The 19,997-nt window shown below is 45.3% G+C and overlaps 1 protein-coding gene across 3 annotated transcripts in view; it reads left to right on the top strand.

Annotated features, from left to right (window-relative positions):
- WWP2 (WW domain containing E3 ubiquitin protein ligase 2) overlaps nt 1-19,997 on the top strand; it is a 145,827-nt gene that overhangs the window by 44,266 nt on the left and 81,564 nt on the right. For all 3 annotated transcript variants that reach the window (XM_060130350.1, XM_060130354.1, XM_060130352.1), the window contains exons 5-6: nt 13,799-13,936; nt 16,131-16,227. In XM_060130350.1, coding sequence (XP_059986333.1) covers nt 13,799-13,936; nt 16,131-16,227 — 235 coding nt within the window. The remainder of the gene's footprint in view (nt 1-13,798; nt 13,937-16,130; nt 16,228-19,997) is intronic.

The following is a 19,997-nucleotide window of genomic DNA, read 5'->3' on the forward strand; positions in this document are numbered from 1 at the left end:
CAGTGAGGGCTTCCCTGATCCATTCAGTGATTTTTTTTTTTTAATTTTACCAAGGTGTGCAACATCACCGTGAACTTTCCCACCACCTCAGTAAGATCCCTCCTGCTCACTTAGCTCTGGTTCCCATTAGTTTCTGTTCCCAGCCCAGCCCCTGGCAACCACTACGCTGCTTCCTGTCTCTGTAGATTTGCCTTTTCTGGACACTTTATACAAATGGAATCATACATGTGGCCCTGACCAAACCACCTTAATTTCAGTTCCTCCCTACACAACATTCCCTATTCCTTTCCTTGCTTTATTTTCTTTTTAGCAGTATCCCCATATAGTATATATATATTTTGTTTATTTATCTGACTTATTGGCCTCTACAACTAGAATGTGAGCTCCATGGGGGCAGGCACTGTTTGGTTTTTGTTAACTCTTGTACATCCCCTCATTCCTGTGCCCAGAACACAAAGAAGATACTAATAATATAATATAATATAATATAATATAATATAATATAATATAATATATACCATAACATAATATGATATTATACAATGTAATGTAATAATAAGATATTCGTATATATATAATATACATATTTAATTAGATTAGTGAGGATGAACATCTTTTTATGTGACTGTGGTTTTTGTGGCCAGTGTCGTGGCTGACCGCTGAGGCAGAGGTAGGACCAGGGAAGTGCTGGGTGCCCTCTCTGGGGAGGTATCAGGCAGAATCCGTCCCCAGCCTCCAAATGCAATGCTTTGTTTCATTTTACCTCCATCCAGTTGCAGTTGTATCAGTGACTCCTCTTTCCTTGATGGACACCAGATGCCAGGCATTGGGATTTAAAACCATCTTTAATAGTCTCTGAAAAGCTCCCTGTGTGTTGCTTTCCATCATTGTGCACCTCAGGCAGATACGGCCAAGCCAGAACCTCAAGGAATTTCTGAAGAAGCCAAAAGCCACCCCCTCCCCCGACCCCAGACCCCCAGCTTCTCAAAGTTACAGCTGGGCCCAGCTCGCGGCTTTGGTGTCAGTGGAGAGCTGGTCGAAAGAAAAGGTCCTTTTAGCCAGGAGTCTCGAAAGTAAACACACAGGCCCCTGCAACGCAGGGTAAAACAGACCTGCTCTCTGTGTCACCGGCTGAGAGGCTGCCTTGTGAAACCTCACTTGAAAAAAGAAGAAAAGCTTTCTGTCAGGAAAGCCATCCCCTGTACGTGGCTGCCTCAGTGTGGCCTGGGCTTTAAGGCCGCCTCCAGAGTGTTCTGTAAACTTACTGGCTTTGGAGGGCCGTCAGCCTTGTGGGAATGCCTGTTTGAACAAAGAGTGATGCCACCCCTCAAAACACGAACGCTGGCTGAGGTCGTCCCCCTTTTTCTTTTTCTAATGGTATATTGAAAACTTTTGCATTTTAATCCATAGTATTTGGTCAGACAGTTTCCCCCTCTTTTCTTTCTTTCTCTCTCTTTTCTTTTCTTTTTTTCTTTTTAGACTTGTGAATTTGTCAGTGTTGGATCAGGATTTTGTATAACCGGAAATTTCCTTCTTTTCTATCGGGCATTTTCTTAGGGTTGTGAGAGGGGCCTGCGGCGGAGTCGGGGGTGGGGGCAGGGTGGGTGTGAAGTTTATTTACCAGCATTTGCACAGTAAATCCCTTTGAGCACTGGGCTAGATGCCGGAGATGCAGCAGTGAACTAAGGCAGACAGTCTCGGAATTTAGGATCTAGAGAGGAAAGCGGACAGATGTTGGACAAATAACTGGTGCAGACTGTTCCAGTTGTGACAGATACGATGGAGGAAAGTGCAGGGTGCTCTGGGAGTATATCATTCAGGACTCAACCTAGAGTCCTGAGTCCTGAGTCAACCTGGGGTCAGGGAGTGTCAAGGAAGGCTTGCCCGAGGAAGTGACACCAGAACTGCAGAAGGATGACAAGCGATTGTCCAGGCCAACAAGGAGAAAAGCATTCCAGGCTGAAGGAAGCTTGGAGGCAGGAAAAAGCTTAGTTCAGTCAAGTTACACAGAGAAGGCCCCCGGGGCTGGCCGGGCCTTGGCAGACAGCTGCTCAAGATTATGACCAAAAACAGCAGGAAGGAGGCGCCCAAGCAGCGCTGTCCAGTAGAAATGTGATGTGAACCACAGACACAATTTAAAGTTTTCTAGTAGCCACATTAGAGAAGGTAAAAACAGAAATAAACAGGGGGGAAATTCGTTTTAATGATCTATTTTCTTTAGTCCAATATATACCAAATGTTATCATTTTAACACATGAGATCTGGTGTGTCATTTACATGCCCAGCATATCTCAGTCTGGAAATAGGAAAATGAGACTGTTGCCTGGATATGAGCAGTTTCCTTCCGCTTGCCAGAAAAGAAACCAACCCTGAAACATTGCATCTGATGACGGGGCCTCTTCCTTGTGCCAGTTCCCTGAGAGTGGCTCCCGCCTGCCTGCCCATCCAGTCTCCCAGGTTCTTCAGGGGAGACACCGCGGCTGCTGGGGTCATACGAAGATCAGACCTTGTTTAGCTCGTCGGAGTACATGATTTCCTCTTTTCCTTCAGTCTTCTGGGATTCTAGGAGCATTTTTCTTAGAGCAGGAGACTTACTCTTGTAGGACAGTGGTGAGTTGGGAGGGAAAGCGATCCTGGATCAGAGTGAGAGTGCCACAGTTACACGCGTGGTGCGGTCAGTGCTACGGTCAGGTACAGAGCGGAGATTTTCACCTTAGCGTCAGGCCCGGCCTGGAGGATGCTGTTTATTATGTACAGGATAGCAAGGCACACAGTTCTCAGAATATGACGTCTGTGTCTTCCCTCCCTCCCACTCCTAATTAACTGATTAATGTTTATTTACACGTGTATTACATGAATTCATTCTTTTGGGGCCGGGGACTTTGTGGTAAAGGCTGAATTCCCTTTGAACGTGCTGTTCCCTCAATCCTAAAACCCTCCTCAACAGATAGATTGCTTCTGTATATATTTTTAAAGATTCTTAGGATACTTTACAAGTCAAGGGGCACAACTTGTGGGCCTAGGGTGAATTCACTTTTGCATGTGTAGTTTATACGTGTGTTTTTGTGCTGGTGTTCGCAAGTCTGGTGACTTCATACAAAGTTGATGACAGTGACCTATGTCATGGGGAAAGGGTTTGGAATGTGTGTGCTTACATCATATTTTGAATTTCTTTTTCTTTTTTTCATATTTTGAATTTCTGCTTGAACTTTTAATAATAAGCATGTTGTTTAAAAAATTGTAAGTTAATGTTATTTATTGTGGAGCAAATATTATATAGCATAAATGGGGAAATTTTTAAACTTTTTATTATGGAAAGTTTCAAAGATAAATAAAAGTAGAGAGAATCATATAATGACTGAGTCATCCTGTATCCATTACCCACTTTGAACAATGAGGAGCACGTGTCCAGTTGTCTTTCATCTGTAGCCCCCACTTTTTGGGGATGTATTTGAAAGCAAATCTTAGGCATCATGTCATTTCATTTGTAAACACTTCTGTATACGTGTGTAACTGATATTGGAAACTGAGAAAAAATACATATGCACTGTGCAGATAATGGAAATTTAAAAAGTGAAACCATTATTTCATAATCTGACTCTTCAAACACAACTTATTGTTTTTCTCTGCTTCATTTATTTCTTTGCCCCTTTACATACTTATTTTTACAGGGTTTTAATAATAGGGTGCTTTTTATAACTTCATGTTCTTGTTTTTTTTTAGATTAACATTGTAGTGTAAATGATTTTCCATGTTGTTCACTCTTCATAATCATTAATCCAAATCTTTTTTTTTTTTAAGATGTTGGGGGTAGGAGTTTATTAATTAATTAATTTATTTTTGCTGTATTGGGTCTTCATTTCTGTGCGAGGGCTTTCTCTAGTTGTGGCAAGCGGGGGCCGCTCTTCATCGCGGTGCGCGGGCCTCTCACTATGGCGGCTTCTCTTGTTGCGGAGCACAGGCTCCACACACGCAGGCTCAGTAGTTGTGGCTCACGGGCCTAGTTGCTCCGCGGCATGTGGGATCCTCCCAGACCAGGGCTCGAACCCGTGTCCCCTGCATTAGCAGGCAGATTCTCAACCACTGCGCCACCAGGGAAGCCCCATCCAAATCTTAATTGTGGCATAATATTTCACTCATTTGAGATTTGTAATTTTTCAAAAGCCATTTTTTAAAAGGGGGAATTTTTTTTATTGTGAAGTGATTACCACAATAAGTTTAGTTAACCTTCATCATCTCAAGTAGATACAAAAAGAATAAAGGAAAAAAGTGTTTTTTTTCCTTGTGATGAGAACTTTTAGGATTTCCTGTCTTTGCATCTTTCCAGTAGATCATACAGCAGTGTTAACTGTAGTCACCACGCTGTCCATCACATCCTTGGTCCTTATTTATCTTACAACTGGAAGTTTGTACTTTTTGGCTACCTTCATCCAATTCCTCCACTTTGCTGATTTGTTTAAAAGCAGAACCTTAACCATGAAAGCGCTCTTCTAGCTGGGCTCCTGCATTTCACTATTCCGAGACCATTGAAAAGGAGGTTTGTTCATTGAAACCCTTTCTCTGCTGTGTTTACAGACACGTCCTCAATTCTGTGCAACGGGGAGAGGTGGTATAGTCACCGAGATTCCCTGAGAGCACAGAGAATGGATGAGCTGCTCAGATAATGGATGAGCTGCTCAGATGGGACTAGTCTAGGAATCCTCCGAATTAATGGGTGATGAGGACCACCCCCGCCTTGGGATAGAGGAGCTCCAATGACAAGGCCACAGTAATTAATGTGAACTGACAGTTTATCCTAAAAATGCAACTTTCCCAGATCTGTATTTATTTCCTCTAAATCACTTTAAAAATAGGCTATAGCTTTACAAACAGTGAGATTTACCAAGACAGATGAGGCTTTTTTTTGTTTCCTACGTGAAGGGGACCCTCAGTTGATTCAAGAGGGACTCTTTGTCTATAATGTACCTTATTAGATAGATGACTCAGATGAATAGCCAGTTCTGAAGTGTCTATGTCAGTGCATTTTTTTTTTTTTTTTTTTTTTTTTTTTTTGCGGTACGCGGGCCTTTCACTGTTGTGGCCTCTCCCGTTGCGGAGCACAGGCTCCGGACGCGCAGGCTCAGCGGCCATGGCTCACGGGCCCAGCCACTCCGCGGCATGTGGGATCTTCCCGGACCGGGGCACGAACCCGCGTCCCCTGCATCGGCAGGCGGACTCTCAACCACTGTGCCACCAGGGAAGCCCCATTTTTTTTGTTTTTTATTTTTTTGTAAGTAAAGAAAAGCATGTATAGCTTCAGGGGTTTGGACTGTAGAGCACTGTGACCCTGAATCAAGAGAAATAAGGACGATCATGACTGACGAATCTGTCATGTACCAAAACGAGGATGCATGTGCCTAATCTCTCCTCCATCATTCTTGTGGTTGGAGGCGAGCCGTCCCTCTTCCTCCCATGTGAAGGGCAGACTCTCCATCCATGCTTTGGAGCCCACCCTTTCCTGCCTTTTCAGGGCTCCTTTCTGACTTTGCTCCTGCCTCTCTGACTGGTCTTCTTCCCCAACCTGCTTCACCCCGCAACGTGCTAGCTCTTTGCCTGAAACTTCAGATCACAGTTGAGCTGTCAGTTCCTCAGGAAACTTTTCCTGATGCCCTGACCAGGCCAAATATCCAGCACTGATGGGACCATAAGGTCTCTTGCATGAAATCTGTTTCACAGTTGCAACTTTACATTTCTTTGTGACATTATTTAGTTACTTCTGTTTCTCCCACTGACTTGTGAGGTTCCTAAAAGCAGAGACTATGTCCATTTACCTTCTTCATTATAACCCAGCTTCTAGCACAGTGTCAGGCACATAAAGGATGCCCAGAAAATGCTTCTTGAATGAATGCACAAGAAAAAAAGGAGAAAAATAAAAGTTTAAAAACCGGCTTTGTAAAATGAAGCTCTTTTCATTTTTAGAGGAGTTTATGCAACCGTCAGTCAACCAAGACTTTAAACTTTTATTTATTTATTTATTTTTGGCTGTGTTTGGTCTTTGTTGGTGCGTGCGGGCTTACTCTAGTTGTGGTGAGTGGGGGCTACTCTTCGTTGTGGTGTGCGGCTTCTCATTGCGGTGGCTTCTCTTGTTGTGGAGCACGGGCTCTAGGTGCGCGGGCTTCAGTAGTTGTGGCGCCTGGGCTCAGTAGTTGTGGCACGCAGGCTCTAGAGCGCAGACTCGGTAGTTGTGGCGCATGGGCTTAGTTGCTCTGCGGCATGTGGGATCTTCCCGGACCAGAGCTTGAACCCGTGTCCCCTGCATTGGCAGGCGGATTCTTAACCAGTGCACCACCAGGGAAGCCCCAGCCAAGACTTTAATTTGGAGATAATTAAGGATACGTTCCCAGCAGCAGCCTACAGAAGAAGCTTCAAGGCCAAGGTAGACGCTTCCTTACACCATGTGTTCTGGGAAGTCTCTGCCAAGGCTTGAGTGATGGGGGCCGAGGGAAGGTGGGTGAAGCAGAGTCAACCTTGGTACCCTAACAAGAATTCCAGTGTCTACAATGTGCTGCTAGCTTGGTAGAAGAGGCTTTCTCTTGTTAGGCTCTGGCTAAGGTTGGAAGCCAAAGAGACATCGTAACAGTAAATCCTGGAAGCCTCTGGCTTTCTTTACTGCAAAGGGAATGTGAAACAGTGTTCTCTTTAAACCTGGGGTAGCCTCCAGTCTGTGTGTGTCTGAGTTAACGGGGAGCCAGGGAAGGGAAAGGAGACTGTTTACTCTCTGCCCTTCTGGAATTTCCTCCAGTTCCGTTCCTCTGTGCACCAGTGTTTCACAGCTACGTGTAGAATGAACACTGACCTGTTAATGAATGCCCTGTTTATTTTCACTTTCTTTTGATGGGCCTATGGGATTGAGGGCAGAAGGAGGCCGGAAGAAGGAGGTTTGTTTGTTCCACTGAACAGCTCTGTTAAGGCCAAATCAATCACATCTTCCTCGGGCTTCTGAGACTCTTGGCCGGAGAGTACTTGGTCTCCCTTAAAAATATCCTACTTTGTGTCCTGTTTTGTTTTTCTCAAATTTCCAGGTAAATCCTTACATTTGTATTCTGAGTTAGGAAGAAAATATTTTTTCTCTTAAACGATATAAGCGTATACATGCACATACATTTTGGTGGTGTGAGAGCAGGGAAGGACAGTGATGATAGAAGATTCTAAAGCAGAAAGTTCCTTCATACACTGCAGTGAAACTGCCCAGGCAGGGCTTCTGGACTTAACTGAATTGCACTATAGGGGCACAGTTTGGCAGTTCTGGTTTATGTAGTTTTTTTTCTTCTGTCGGAATGAGGAAGGCAACTTCCATGCCCTATTTATCTATACTTATTGGTACCATATGCAAACAGCATATTAAAAAGTCCATGTCAGGAAAGGGAAAAACTAAGTCTTAGAAAAATATTACTCATCCTTGTTGCACGTAACAACTCTTCCCAATAGGAAATTATTAACCTGAAGCTACTTGCAAATCTGAGGCTTTGAAGTAAGGGAAAATAACGATCAGAGCTACTCCCTAGGCAGCTTGATTGTATATTTTCTACCTTTTCATATTTCAAAATGTGTATGTAACATTGAATTTGTGTAAGTTTTTTAGTTTACAGTCACTGTTTGTTCTTTAGGTATGCTGGCTTGAAAAAGAAAAGCTATTATGGAAAATGTCAAAATACACAAAAGTAGAAAGAATAGTCCACGAACCCCTATGTGCCCATCACTCAGATCCACAGCGGGCTACAGGTGGCCATTCCCACCCCACCCTCCACGGGGTTATTTTCACATAAATCTCAGACATGTTTCATTTACAAATATTTCAGTATGGATCTCTTAAAGATAAGGGCTCTTAAAAACCATAACCATGATACCAGCTTCATACCTGAGAAGCTTAATGGTCATTATTTAATCTCATCAAATATTCAGAGTTTTTAACGTTTCCCCAGCTGTCTTCAACATTATTTCCCCCCCACCATTGGTTTGTTTGAATCAGGATCCAAACAGGATTGATAAGTCTCTTAAGTCCCTCTCCCTCGCCCCGCAACCAGGGATGGAACCCAGGCCCTTGGCGGTGAAAGCTCGGAGTCCTAACCACTGGACTGCCAGGGAATTTCTTCTTTCTCTTTTAGCCAATATGTTCTCCTTCCTCTTTATATCCCTTACAGTTCATTGTTGAAGAAACTGGACAGTTTGTCCTGTAGTTTCCCACATATTGGGTTTTGCTGTTTGTGTCCCTGAAATGTGTTTTAACATGTTCCTCTGTCCCTCTGTGTTTCTTGTAATGTCATACCTGTTGAGATCTAGATCTAGAGACTTAATCTGTTCCAGGTTCTTATTTTTTTCTTTTTAATGAGGTGGTGTGTGTTTCCACCAGGAAGCATGCTATGTCTTCTTGTCTCTTCTGGTGTGCCGGCTTTTGAAGGGATCTCCTGGCACAGCCCTTGAGGATTTTCCTAATTCTTTTCCCCTAGCTTCTAATCTCCAGCCCTACCGCTGTATGTTGACCTCCATAAAGTAGCGTTACAAGGTATTGGTAACCAGTGGGTACTTAGAAGAGAAGAAGGACATTTGCTGAAGTTAGCATGAGCTCATGACTTTGGCTTTTTCGGAGGAACTAAAGTCTCTTGCCATCAGAATATTTTCATTGTATATGTTCCACTTGGTCGTAATTGAATCTGACTTCCCCCAGTCATGCTCTACGTTTGTGCTTTTTGCAGCCCCTGCCTATGATTTGTCCAAAGCTTTGATTCCAAGGGCCTGATGGGCCTGTGGGGACTGACCAGTGTGCTCAGTGGGGAGCCATGGGGCTTTCCTAACACGTGCTGGAAAGGGGGAAAAGGGCGAGTCTCCCTTCTGCTACCCTGCTCCCAGAAGACACTGCCATCGCCTGGCCCAAGCTACCAGCTACTCCCGCCTGGAGTATTGCAGTGACTTCCTCCCCGGTCTTGTCTGCTTCATCTCTTGCTCCTCCTGCACCTGGAGTGACTGCGCTGCAACAGAAGTCACGTCCCTTCCTTGCTCACGAGCCTCCAGTGGCTCCCAATCTCCCGCTGAGTAAACGCCAGCGACCATGCCAGTGCTCCGAGGCCTTCCTTGTGAGCTTCCGGTTTCCTACCACCCTCCTCTCCTGCTCCTCTCTTTCCCCATCCACTCCAGCCACACTGACCTCCCTGCCATTCCTCAGATCTGCCAGGCGTGCCCCCATCTGGGGCTTCTGTGTCTTATTCTCTCTCTGCCTAGAATATCCTTCCTCCAAATACTTACGTGGCTCCCCGGCCTCATCCTTCTTGAAGTCTTTGCTCCATTGTCACTTTCCTGGCGAGACTTTCTCACCACTCCAGACCCTCCTCCACCTCTAGCACTCTTCATCCCTTCCCCTCCTTTCATTTTTTTTCTACTGCATTTGCTACTAACAGATTGTGCAATTTACTTTAAAAACAGAAAACATTGCCTAGTGTCTGTTTGCCCCAACCAGGTTGCCCCAACCAGAATATAAACCCCCCGGGGCACAGCTTTTTGTCTGTTCTGTGCCTGTTGAATCTCACCGACCAGAAGAGTTTGTGCTCGCTGCACACGTGTGGACTGCATGATTACAGATGGAGCAGGGCCGGATGAGGTGGACGGTGGCTGGTGAGCCTCCTACGCTCAGTCTGGTTCTAGTTCTGGAACTTGACTTACTACACCCATGTTTTCATCAGTTTCTTGATTTTTGAGCAGTGCCTGAAAAGGTGGGGGAAGACCTGGTGCAAGAGAAAGGCCCTTTGTAGGGTTGATGGCGTTGCCGCAGTGAAACCCGGAGTTGATGGCCCCAGAGGAGAGGTGGCTAATGCTGCTATTTATAGCTCAGATTCCAGTATATGTTTTCCAGCTACACTTACTCCTTTCAGCCTCCCCTGTATGCTGAAGTCTGTCACTCAATTAGCTAATGGTTTCTTTAGTCCCATTATGCATTGTAGTGCTCCCCTGGCTCAGGTGTGTTCTTTTTGTTTTTGTTTTTTAAGAGAATAACAATGTTCTATTGTCAGAGGTTTAATTCTTTAATAGCTGTGCCAATTTAAAAAAAAAACACAACCCTTTCCCAATGTTTTATCATGCAATTTTCCAACATACAAAAGAGTCGAAAGAATAACACAATGAATGCCCAAATGCCCTTCACGGGGAACCAACACTTCTTAAGATTTTGCTGCATTTGTTTTACCTGTATGTGTGAACCTGTGGGTGTGTGTGTGTTTTTTTCCCTGAACCATTTGAAGGTAAACTGCAGACATCGTGACACGTCACTCCTGAAAACTTCAGCCTATTTTCCTACAAAACAGTTTGAGAATAAGTGCAGACATCATCATAATATACTCTTGGATCTCCCGAGAATGAGACCATTCCTAAATACAGCCACAGTACCATTAGTGAACCTAAGAAAATCAACAATAATTTCAGACATCATTCAATATCCAGTCTGGATGCAAATTTCTCCAATCGTCCCAAGAATGTATTTTTCAAACCAAGGTTTTGTCAAAATTTATGCAAGGCATTTGGTACTTACGTTCCTTTAAATCTAAAAGAGTCTTCTTCCTGCCTGCCCCCGCTCCCCTTTTAAATTTATTTAATGACATTGACTTTTCGAGGAGTCTGGGATGGTTACCGTATGGATGTCCCATATTCTGGGCTGGTCTGATTGCTTCCTCGTGGTATCACTGAATTTATTCCTCTATCCCCTTATTTCATGTAAGCTGGGAAAGAGGTTTCGAGGCTTGATTGGATTCAGGTTAAATGCTTTTGAAAGAAGACTTTAAAAGTGATGTTGTGGGTTTCCCTGGTGGCACAGTGGTTGAGAGCCCGCCTGCCGATGCAGGGGACACAGGTTCGTGCCCCGGTCCAGGAGGATCCCACATGCCGTGGAGCGGCTGGGACCGTGAGCCATGGCCGCTGAGCCTGCGCGTCCGGAGCCTGTGCTCCACAACGGGAGAGGCCATAGCAGTGAGAGGCCCGCGTACCGCAAAAAAAAAAAAAAAAAAAGATGTTGTGTACTTCATCCTGTATCATGTCAGGAAGCATGTGGGTGTTGAGTTGTCTTGCTCTGAGTGATGCTCACTTCGATCACTTGGTTATGATCGAAGTGATGCTTAGAGGTCTCTCTGAACTGTTTCTCTTTTAAGTAAATAGAACAGTAGAGCGTTTTGTTCTCAAAAGCTTAGTTTAAAGAAAAAAAAAAACCTCCCCTGTCACTGGCTCTTTTTGAAGGTCAGATGTGTCTCTAAGTGTTGCAAGGTAACTTCCAAGCCTATATGTATATAATGACTCTGCTGGACATGATGAGCAGGTAAACCAGACAGAAGAGCTGAGTTGGAGCTTTGAGTTGAGACCGTGGAGAGGAAAATGTGGGCTCTGCCCCTGGCTTTGTCAGAGGACCATGGCAGGGTGGCTGTTAGGAGGTTGAAATTAGCAGCAAGAGGCCTTGGGCTCTTCCAGCTTCCTGTTGAACATTATCATTCTTCCAGAAAGGAGGGGAAAGGTACCCACACTCCATTTGTAAAGTGATGGCCTTTGAGATATCAAGAAGGGAATTAAGGAGCCCTTCTAGAATTCTCATCCCGGCATGTTCCTGAGAGTGGTGTACCGGACATCTTTAGGAAGTGTCCTAGATACAAGATGAGAGGACCATACGTCCTTGTGATAGGTATGTGGGTGATCTTGGAAGATTTTTGCTGACCTTGGAGTTTGTTGTCGAAAGCTGAAAAAGGCTTGGAAAGGTCAGGAGAAGAGCAAGTATACAATGAAAAAATTAGATTGAGAGAAATCAGGACTTCTCAGCCTAAAAACAGGAGAGTCAACAGGGAGATAATAAAAATGACAGTTTATTGGGAATTTACCAGGTGCTGTTTAATTCATTACATGTGTTACATGAACAATGTGTTCTTACTGCTCCTGTTTTGCAAGGTAGAGAGACCAGTGCTCAAGTTAAGTAATTTGTGTAGTACCGCATAGTACTAGATAGAACTGAGATTTGAATGCAGTCTGTCTGACTGGTACCCGCCCTCGACCTCTGTGCTTTGCTGCCTGCTAGGGACTTATACCCTGGATCTCAGTATGATAGAGTAGGGAGGTGCTCCTTGACTTTAGAAAAATAAATAAACAAACATTTATTACCTCATAGTTTCGGTGAGTCAGGTTTTGGGAGCGGCTTAGCTGGGCAGTCTGGCCTGGGATCTTCCACGAGGTTGCACTCGATACATTGGCTGGGCCGCAGTCATCTGAGAGCTAGACCAGGGCTGGAGGATCCATCTCCAAGGTGGCTCATCTGCACGGCGGGCATGTGGTGCTGGTTGAAAGGCCTCAGTTCTTTCCCTCTCTTGGACTTTTGAAGGAGCTAGTTTTCAGGTTGCAAGTGTTCTTTTATAGAAATATTTGGAACTCACCAAGCCCCTTAGTAAAACTGACTGAAAACAGACTCAAAAGGATTTGGAGAGATCCATCACAGGGAAGAAAGGTTAAGGGGAGGGAGAGGTGCTTCAAGAGCTTGAAAACATGAGGGAAAACTGGTTTCTACCTTATTATAGTAGATCCTTGAATTGATCGAGACTGTTTTTTTTTTTTTTTTTGCTAGGTTCTTAAAGGGCTGTGTCTGTTTCTTGGAGAGATGCAGGGTAGACTTTTTTGGTGAGGGGAGGTTGTCTCTAGGAAATGCTCATGGAGGTAGTTATTTATACATGCCCTGCCTTGTTCTAGAAAACCAGCTCATAATAATACAGTAGCAACAAAGAGAGAAAATGAAGCGGCGGTTTGATGGATACTGTGGGTGGGGAAGGAGGTTGGAATATGTGGCACTTTCCTGGTCTGGCTTTGTAAGATGTGGGGTGGCATGGAAGGGCTGCATACTCTTTGGAAATCCTCATAAACGCTGCTCTTTCTTGGTAATTATTGAACGGCTCTGAACTGGAGGCTCTGGGTCCTCAGCAGTAACTGGATGGAGGCCATTCGGTGCGGCCAGGCTTGGTGGGTGGGGTCAGGGGTGTGTGTGCAGCAGTTTCCAGCCTGCCTAGGGTTTGGTGCTTCTGCCTCGTGCCAGTTAGTTCTGTTTCTTGTTCGCCCACAGGGCTGAATTTGCCTAGTGTTCCAGGGGCTGGGTGACTCTGAGCTGCCTTCTTACCTCACTGATGGAGCCAGGTGTTGACTAGTCTCTCCCTGTGGGACTTACCCAGGACCGTGTAACGACGGGGCTGACTTGCTTGTACTGAACTTTTGTTGTTTTAAACTTTTTTCCGCCTTATTTCAAAGTGAAACATTTTCCGGATTGAAAATTAAAAAACACTTTTTAGCCCAAATAATAAGTCCCTGAAATCCTTTATCTAGAGATGACTCCTGATAGCATTTCTTTAGGGTCTCCTGACCTGTTTCGATTCTTTTTGCCACCCCTCTTCCTGTGGGTGGGGAGATGCTATTTGTAACTGCTTTCTTCCTCTGTATGCCGTCAGTATCTCTTACTCTTTTCTTACGGTCCTGCAGGTATAAGCAAACAAATAAATAAAGTAGAAATTACCTAGTGAACCTAACTATATAAAATGTTCAGAAAAAAATGAGCACAGCCTTCCCCACCAGCCTGATACCGTGGTGACAGTTAGGCATATTCCTTCCCTTTCCTTTTTCTGTGCCACGAGACAAGTTTGAAGATGTAGAAGAAAGTTGGCAGGAAAGCCAGAGTCAGTGAAGTGGGAGCTTATAACTTACAGAATCTGAACTCAGTGTGCATTTGCTTTTGTCCATCCATGTTGCTTTTTGTGTCCAACAGTGGAGAACACACAGCTGACCCTGAACCTGCAGACAGAGAACAAAGGCGGTGTTGTCTCGGGTGGTGAGCTGACAATTTTCCTGGACGGGCCGGCTGTTGATCTGGGAAGCGTGCCTAATGGCAGCGCCGTGACGGATGGTGAGTGCCGCCCTGCTCCCCAGGGCTGTGCCGGGATGGGGCAGGGCGGGGCAGGGTGGGGCAGAGGAGGTGCCCAGATCTTGGTTCTCTTCCAGGTACCTGGGTTTGGGTACTGCACAGCCAGCCCTGACGCTTCTTTTTTTTTTTTTTTAACTGAGGCTTAGGGGTCCTGGGCAAGTCCCTTAACTGCTTTGAGCCTCAGTTTTTTTTTTTTTTTTTTTTTAATTTTATTTATTTATTTATGGCTGTATTGGGTCTTCGTTTATGTGCAAGGGCTTTCTCTAGTTGCGGCAAGTGGGGGCCACTCTTCATCGCGGTGCGCGAGCCTCTCACTATTGCGGCCTCTCTTGTTGCGGAGCACAGGCTCCAGACGCGCAGGCTCAGTAGTTGTGGCTCACGGGCCCAGCCGCTCTGTGGCATGTGGGATCCTCCCAGACCAGGGCTCGAACCCACGTCCCCTGCACTGGCAGGCAGACTCTCAACCACTGCGCCACCAGGGAAGCCCCCTGACACTTCTTAGCATCATGGATCACAATCAGGACATGATTTTTCAAGGACTGTTTTCTGTTAAAGGACCAAAATAAATACCAAGCCTTTGTAAGCGTGTTGTTGTTTTGGTTCTAGAGCAGAGAAAAACATGTTTTCATCCCACATGGACTTTGTAAAATAAAACATCTTTATTAAATGTTACTTGGGCCCATTTTTCTTCTTCCCAATCCAGTTAAACTTCCTGGAGAGCTTGAGAGTGTCTTTTATGAGATGGCCTTGGTTGGAAAAGGGGAACTGTGTGTCTCAGAGATTCACACTAGCTGAATACAGGCAAGAAGCAGGGAAATTGGAGTGTCTCCTGCTCTGTCCTGAATGTTGGCGGTTTGTTTCTTTTCATCTAGTTTGAAATTAGTCACTTTTGGATCTAGCAGGAAATTACTTCATGAAGTCTGAGGTCCAAAACCGGTTGGCTTTCTCCATAATTTTTCTTGTTAAGCGTGATGTAACTATGGCACCTTCCAGGCCCCAAGCGAGCTTTCTGTAGCTTCAAGGGGTGGGGTTTGAATTCTATCTGAAGGGCATTTGAGTGGAATCTCAGTGATTGGATGGGCCTTGACGTCTGAGAATCCTCCCTCAACTGACCTCCATGGTGCTTGGGGTACTTTTGGTGCATCTAGAAAAACCTGCATCATTCACTCATTCAGCACATACATCCACAGTTGAGCACCTGGTGTGTACTAGCTCTTGGACCGGGTGCTAGCCAGACGTCAGGGGCAAAATTCACACGGTCTCTACTCCCTAGAGCTTGTGATCTACTTGGCAGGGGCAGGGGATGTTAGATATCAAATGAGTAAACACAGAAATAATTATATAACTGTAACTGTGAACAAATCTATGAAGGAAGAGTACTGGGTGGTATGAGATTCCTTTACTTGAGGGGGAATCTCATCTAAATTGGGGGGCCAGGGAAGGTTTCCCTGAGGAAACTGAGTCCTGCTGGAGTTTAAGGAGTTTGGACAGGCCAAGGCAGGGGGTGTGGGGTGTAGGGGCGGCTGAGTAAGAGGTGGAGGGGTCTCACATGCAGAGGCTCTGAGGTGGGAGCGAACGTGGCCTGCAGCGGGTACAGAGGCAGCCAGGGCAGCTGGATCGTGGGGAGCGAGAAGGAGGTGCTGGGAGGTGAGATCAGTCAGGTCACACAGCCTCGAAGACCTTGGTAAGGATTGTGAACCTCAACCTAAGAAGTAGAAAGCTGTTGAGGGGTTTTTAATCAGGAGAGTATCATGATTTGATTTAGATAGAATCTGATTTGGCTTTTTAAAAGCTCTCTGGTTGCTGCGATGTGGAGAGATGCCCAATTCCTTGCTTCCACTTTGCATGGCCAGCATCTATCCTCTGTCTCACGGGGTGTGGTTCATTTAACGTATAAGGCAACACGCTTGTAAGTGCCTTAGACATTCTTGAAGGTCTTGGGAAGAGCTGTTTCCCAGGTTTGAGCCCCTCTGTTCCGCAGCCCTGATCAGACCTCACCCAGCCGTCCCTGTCCTTGTCATGCTGGAGGCTGCAGCTTGCTGGACCGTTGGTGTCCCCCTGGGGTGGGTAACTTTAAAACATGCACTTAGCGCTGTTCCTGTACCCACATCTCAAACAGAGGTGTGAGCTTCTCAACGTTTCTGTCTTTTTTTGGTGTGATTGTTCCCTTTTCCAGGTTCACAGCCGCCTTCGAGAGAATCCAGCGGGACGGCTGTCACTCCAGAGAACCGGCACCAGCCCCCCAGCACAAACTGCTTTGGTGGGAGATCCCGGTAAGACACCTCCCTCCTTGTGAATGAGGAGGAGCCTGGAAGTTGCTTAGAGCTCTTGAAAACATGTTGGGAAGCGGCGAGGAACAATTTTTGTTAGAAACTGTTGGAAATTTCCAGAGAGCTTATAACTGACTTATAAGTATGTTAAGATGGCCCAGAGAGGAATACAAAACTCAGGATTCTCGGAAGGGTCAGGGGTGCCTTGACAAAGCTTGGGACTGACTCAGTTGGTTATTTGGCTGAGAGGAACTGTTGAACAGAGGTTGACTGCTTTTTATGCATCAGGTACAGTAGCCACAGTTATCCTTCCAGGATGCACATAGGAACACTTAGAGCAGTGGTTCCTTGTATGTGAAATTTTCTGTCTGTACATTTCTATTTGCGGGGGGTGATCCATGATTCCCTTTGGAGTGTTGGTTAAGACCTCCTGCACACAGAGTCTGACCTGTATTATACTTGTTATATACATCCCAAATGACTTAATTTTATTTACCGACATTCCCATCTTATACCTGTGTTAATGGTGCAAACTCCTCTCCACGGTCACTGAATTCCCAGGCAGAGGAATAATTTTAAGTGTATTTGAGAGATGGGGAGGAGGTTGGGAACCTGCTTTTTTAAATAAATTAATTAATTAATTAATTAATTAATTTTTGGCTGCGTTGGGTCTTCGTTGCTGTGTGCATGGGCTTTCTCCAGTTGTGGCGAGCGGGGGCTACTCTTTGTTGAGGTGCGCAGGCTTCTCATTGCGGTGGCTTCTCTTGTTGACGAGCATGGGCTCTAGGTGCGCGGGCTTCAGTAGCTGTGGCTCGCGGGCTCTAGAGCACAGGCTCAGTAGTTGTGGCACACGGGCTTAGTTGCTCCGCGGCACGTGGGATCTTCCCGGACCAGGGCTCGAACCCATGTCCCCTCCATTGGCAGGCAGATTCTTAACCAATGCACCACCAGGGAAGTCCCGGGAACCTGTTTTATTGTTTATTACAATGTACAAAATCCCCAGACATTTTAAGGAAATTTTAAGGAAAAGAATCATATGGAATGTAGTTTGTATCTGCAGAGAGTAGGCGAATAACTGGTAAAAATCCTCCCAAACAAATCCCGGGCGGTGGGGGAATAATGCTTTAAGAAACAAAGCTTATTTTAGCCAATACCCACAACATCTGGAAAGATCCCTCTGAGGACAGCCTTCAGCCTCTCTGGATTTGGTTGTTTTGAGGGTTTGTGAGGTCTTGATGCTTGGCAGGCGTCAGGAACAAGAGGGGGTTGGATGTTTGGATCTTTTGTCTATAGCATCATTAGAAGTAGAGGTGCTATTTGCCTGTCATCTTTTCTCCAAGCCTCTGCAAAGGTCTTAACTACCTCATACCATGAAGACTAGTCATCTAGCGAGTCACAGAGAAGAGTGATTTGAAGGTTGAGATAAGTAGTTGACTCTCACAGGGTAAGGACCAACGATATAACTGGCAAATCTTATATCAACAAAGGCATGATTGGCGCCCAGAGCTAGAGAAAAGAAAATCTCTTCAATGGTGAGTAGCTGGTGGAGAGGAACACCTCAGACATTCACTCTGAGAATGATGCCTCCTTAGCTCTGGTGCTAGTAACTACCATCTTAGTCTTTTAGCTGACTTGGAAAATTGGTGTCAAACACAACTGATGTCACTTAATTTGGGGCTGGAGGGCAGTGTTCAGCTCTTAACATTTGGACTTAAGTTCTTGACCTATTTTTTGCTCTCTGAAGTTCTCTAGTTGATAGGTCTTGAAATTTACATGTCTGGATAGCGCTTCTTTGCTGATGTGTTGAGGATTCTTGAGTGTTACAGCAGCAGGCAGACTTCAACAGAAAATCGGGCGCATTTTTGCCCATAACACATGGCGGACGTTCAATGCTAGTTAATTGTTAGTGGGCAAATTGCCTTCTAGGTAGCTGAAGCCGTGTGGGAGTCCTCCTCCGCCTGCCCAGCTACTGCAGCATTTTCCATGCATGGCCTCTGAATTTTCACAGGCCTCTTCCATCTAAGTATTTATTGTGTGTTCGCATGGAACCTGCTGCCATTCAGCAGCAAACACTTTTGGATGTATGGCCCAAAGGCAGTCTCTTCTGCATCCTTAAGAACCCCCTTTCCCCACCTCTGCCGCATTTACGAAGGTCACCGTGCACACGGGGTAGCAGAGTGGTCTGCTGGATGAGTGTGAGGCTCTGGAATCAGATGTAGATTGAATCCTGGCCTGTCATTTACTTGCTATACAATATTGGACAAGTCACTGAAATGCTCAGCCTCTCAGTTTTTTCAGGCATGAAATGGGGACATCGCCTGCCTCACAGGGTCATTGTAGGAATTAACTGAGATGAGTTCTGTCAGTCTGAGGGCCTTGCACACTGGGAGTGCTCAGTGAAGGTGGCCAGGAATTGCATCTGGAGACGGTCTTTTGCGCCCCACATCCCCACACCCAAACCTGGGAAGCACGGCATTACTGAAGCATTCCTGTCCAGGAGACTGTAGTTAGGAGGGTGGTGAATCTAACGTTCAGGATTCAGGGACAGTCCTCCGCTGTCCTTGGTTTCCTGTGGCAGAGAGAATGACGGGCTTCTGCTTGCCGCCTCCCAGACTAAATATTTAGCTTTCGCCGTCTGAATGGTAGGTTTTTCTTGGACTTGGGTGCTGTTCTCCATGATCAAAGGTGCTCTGATGTGCCCGTGAAGGTGAAGATTACAATGTGAAAGCAGCCTTTTCCTCTCCTTCCCCTGCTTTATACAGCCATAGAACTGGAACCGTGTAAGAGTTTTATCTTAAAGGTTCATCTACCCAAGCTCATCCAGCAAAGCTACCACGTGCTTGCTAAACAAGGCCACAAAGCTCCGTCTCTTACTGGGATCTTTCTCACTATTTAGGGATCATCAGGTGAAACATCTCTAGTTGTTTTGCCATCTGAGCTGCCACATGGAAGCCAGCACAGGATCGCCACCGATGGCATAAATTTATTAGCAGACAGACCATGTTAGTATCCAGTCGGTGGGTCTGGCTGAGTAAAGAAAGAGTTAATATTGTACATCGTTGTTTAGTCCTACAATGAAATGGCGTCCCATAACAAAAATGGAGGAAAGATAGTTGCATCACTGTGGTAGAATTTCAGAAACATAATGTTGAACAAGAGCAGCAGATCACAGAAAAAATATATAGTATGATGTCATTTATGTGAAGTTCAAAAATGTAAACTGAAACCATGTATTTTTTATGGATACCTTCATAGGTGGTAAAGCTATAAAAATTGGAAGGGAATGCGAATTAACCCTGAATTCAGGATGGTTGTCACTGGTGGGTTTAATGAGGAAAAAGCACAGTGAAAGCTTCTGGGTATGCGGGATGCTATTTCTTGGCCCTGGGTGTTCATTTTATTATTCTTTTTTCAATTGACTATATATTTAATATATTCTTTGGTTTACACTGTATTCTTCATAATACAAAATCTGTCATCCACCAACCTAGGTAAACTGTATAGTGATGGTGTTAGGTTGGAGAAATTGTTGTGTGCCATCGAGGTAGACAGATTTCAGAACTTAGGGATTCTCCAGGCTCGATAATGACCACTCATTTCTCTTCTGCCCAGTTTATCTTTATAGCAGTGGAGCCAGTGATTCTAAGGCGATGCTTCACGTTGGCCTTGTTGGCTGTGCTCCTGTTACTTAGAAATCTCAGGTGGGAGAATTTAGTTTGGGCCTTGGGAAAGGGTTCCAGATGAAAGCTGGTCACTGCCAGATCATGTGTCAG

This window comes from Lagenorhynchus albirostris, chromosome 19, assembly GCF_949774975.1.
Source record: "Lagenorhynchus albirostris chromosome 19, mLagAlb1.1, whole genome shotgun sequence".
Lineage (NCBI taxonomy): Eukaryota > Metazoa > Chordata > Mammalia > Artiodactyla > Delphinidae > Lagenorhynchus > Lagenorhynchus albirostris.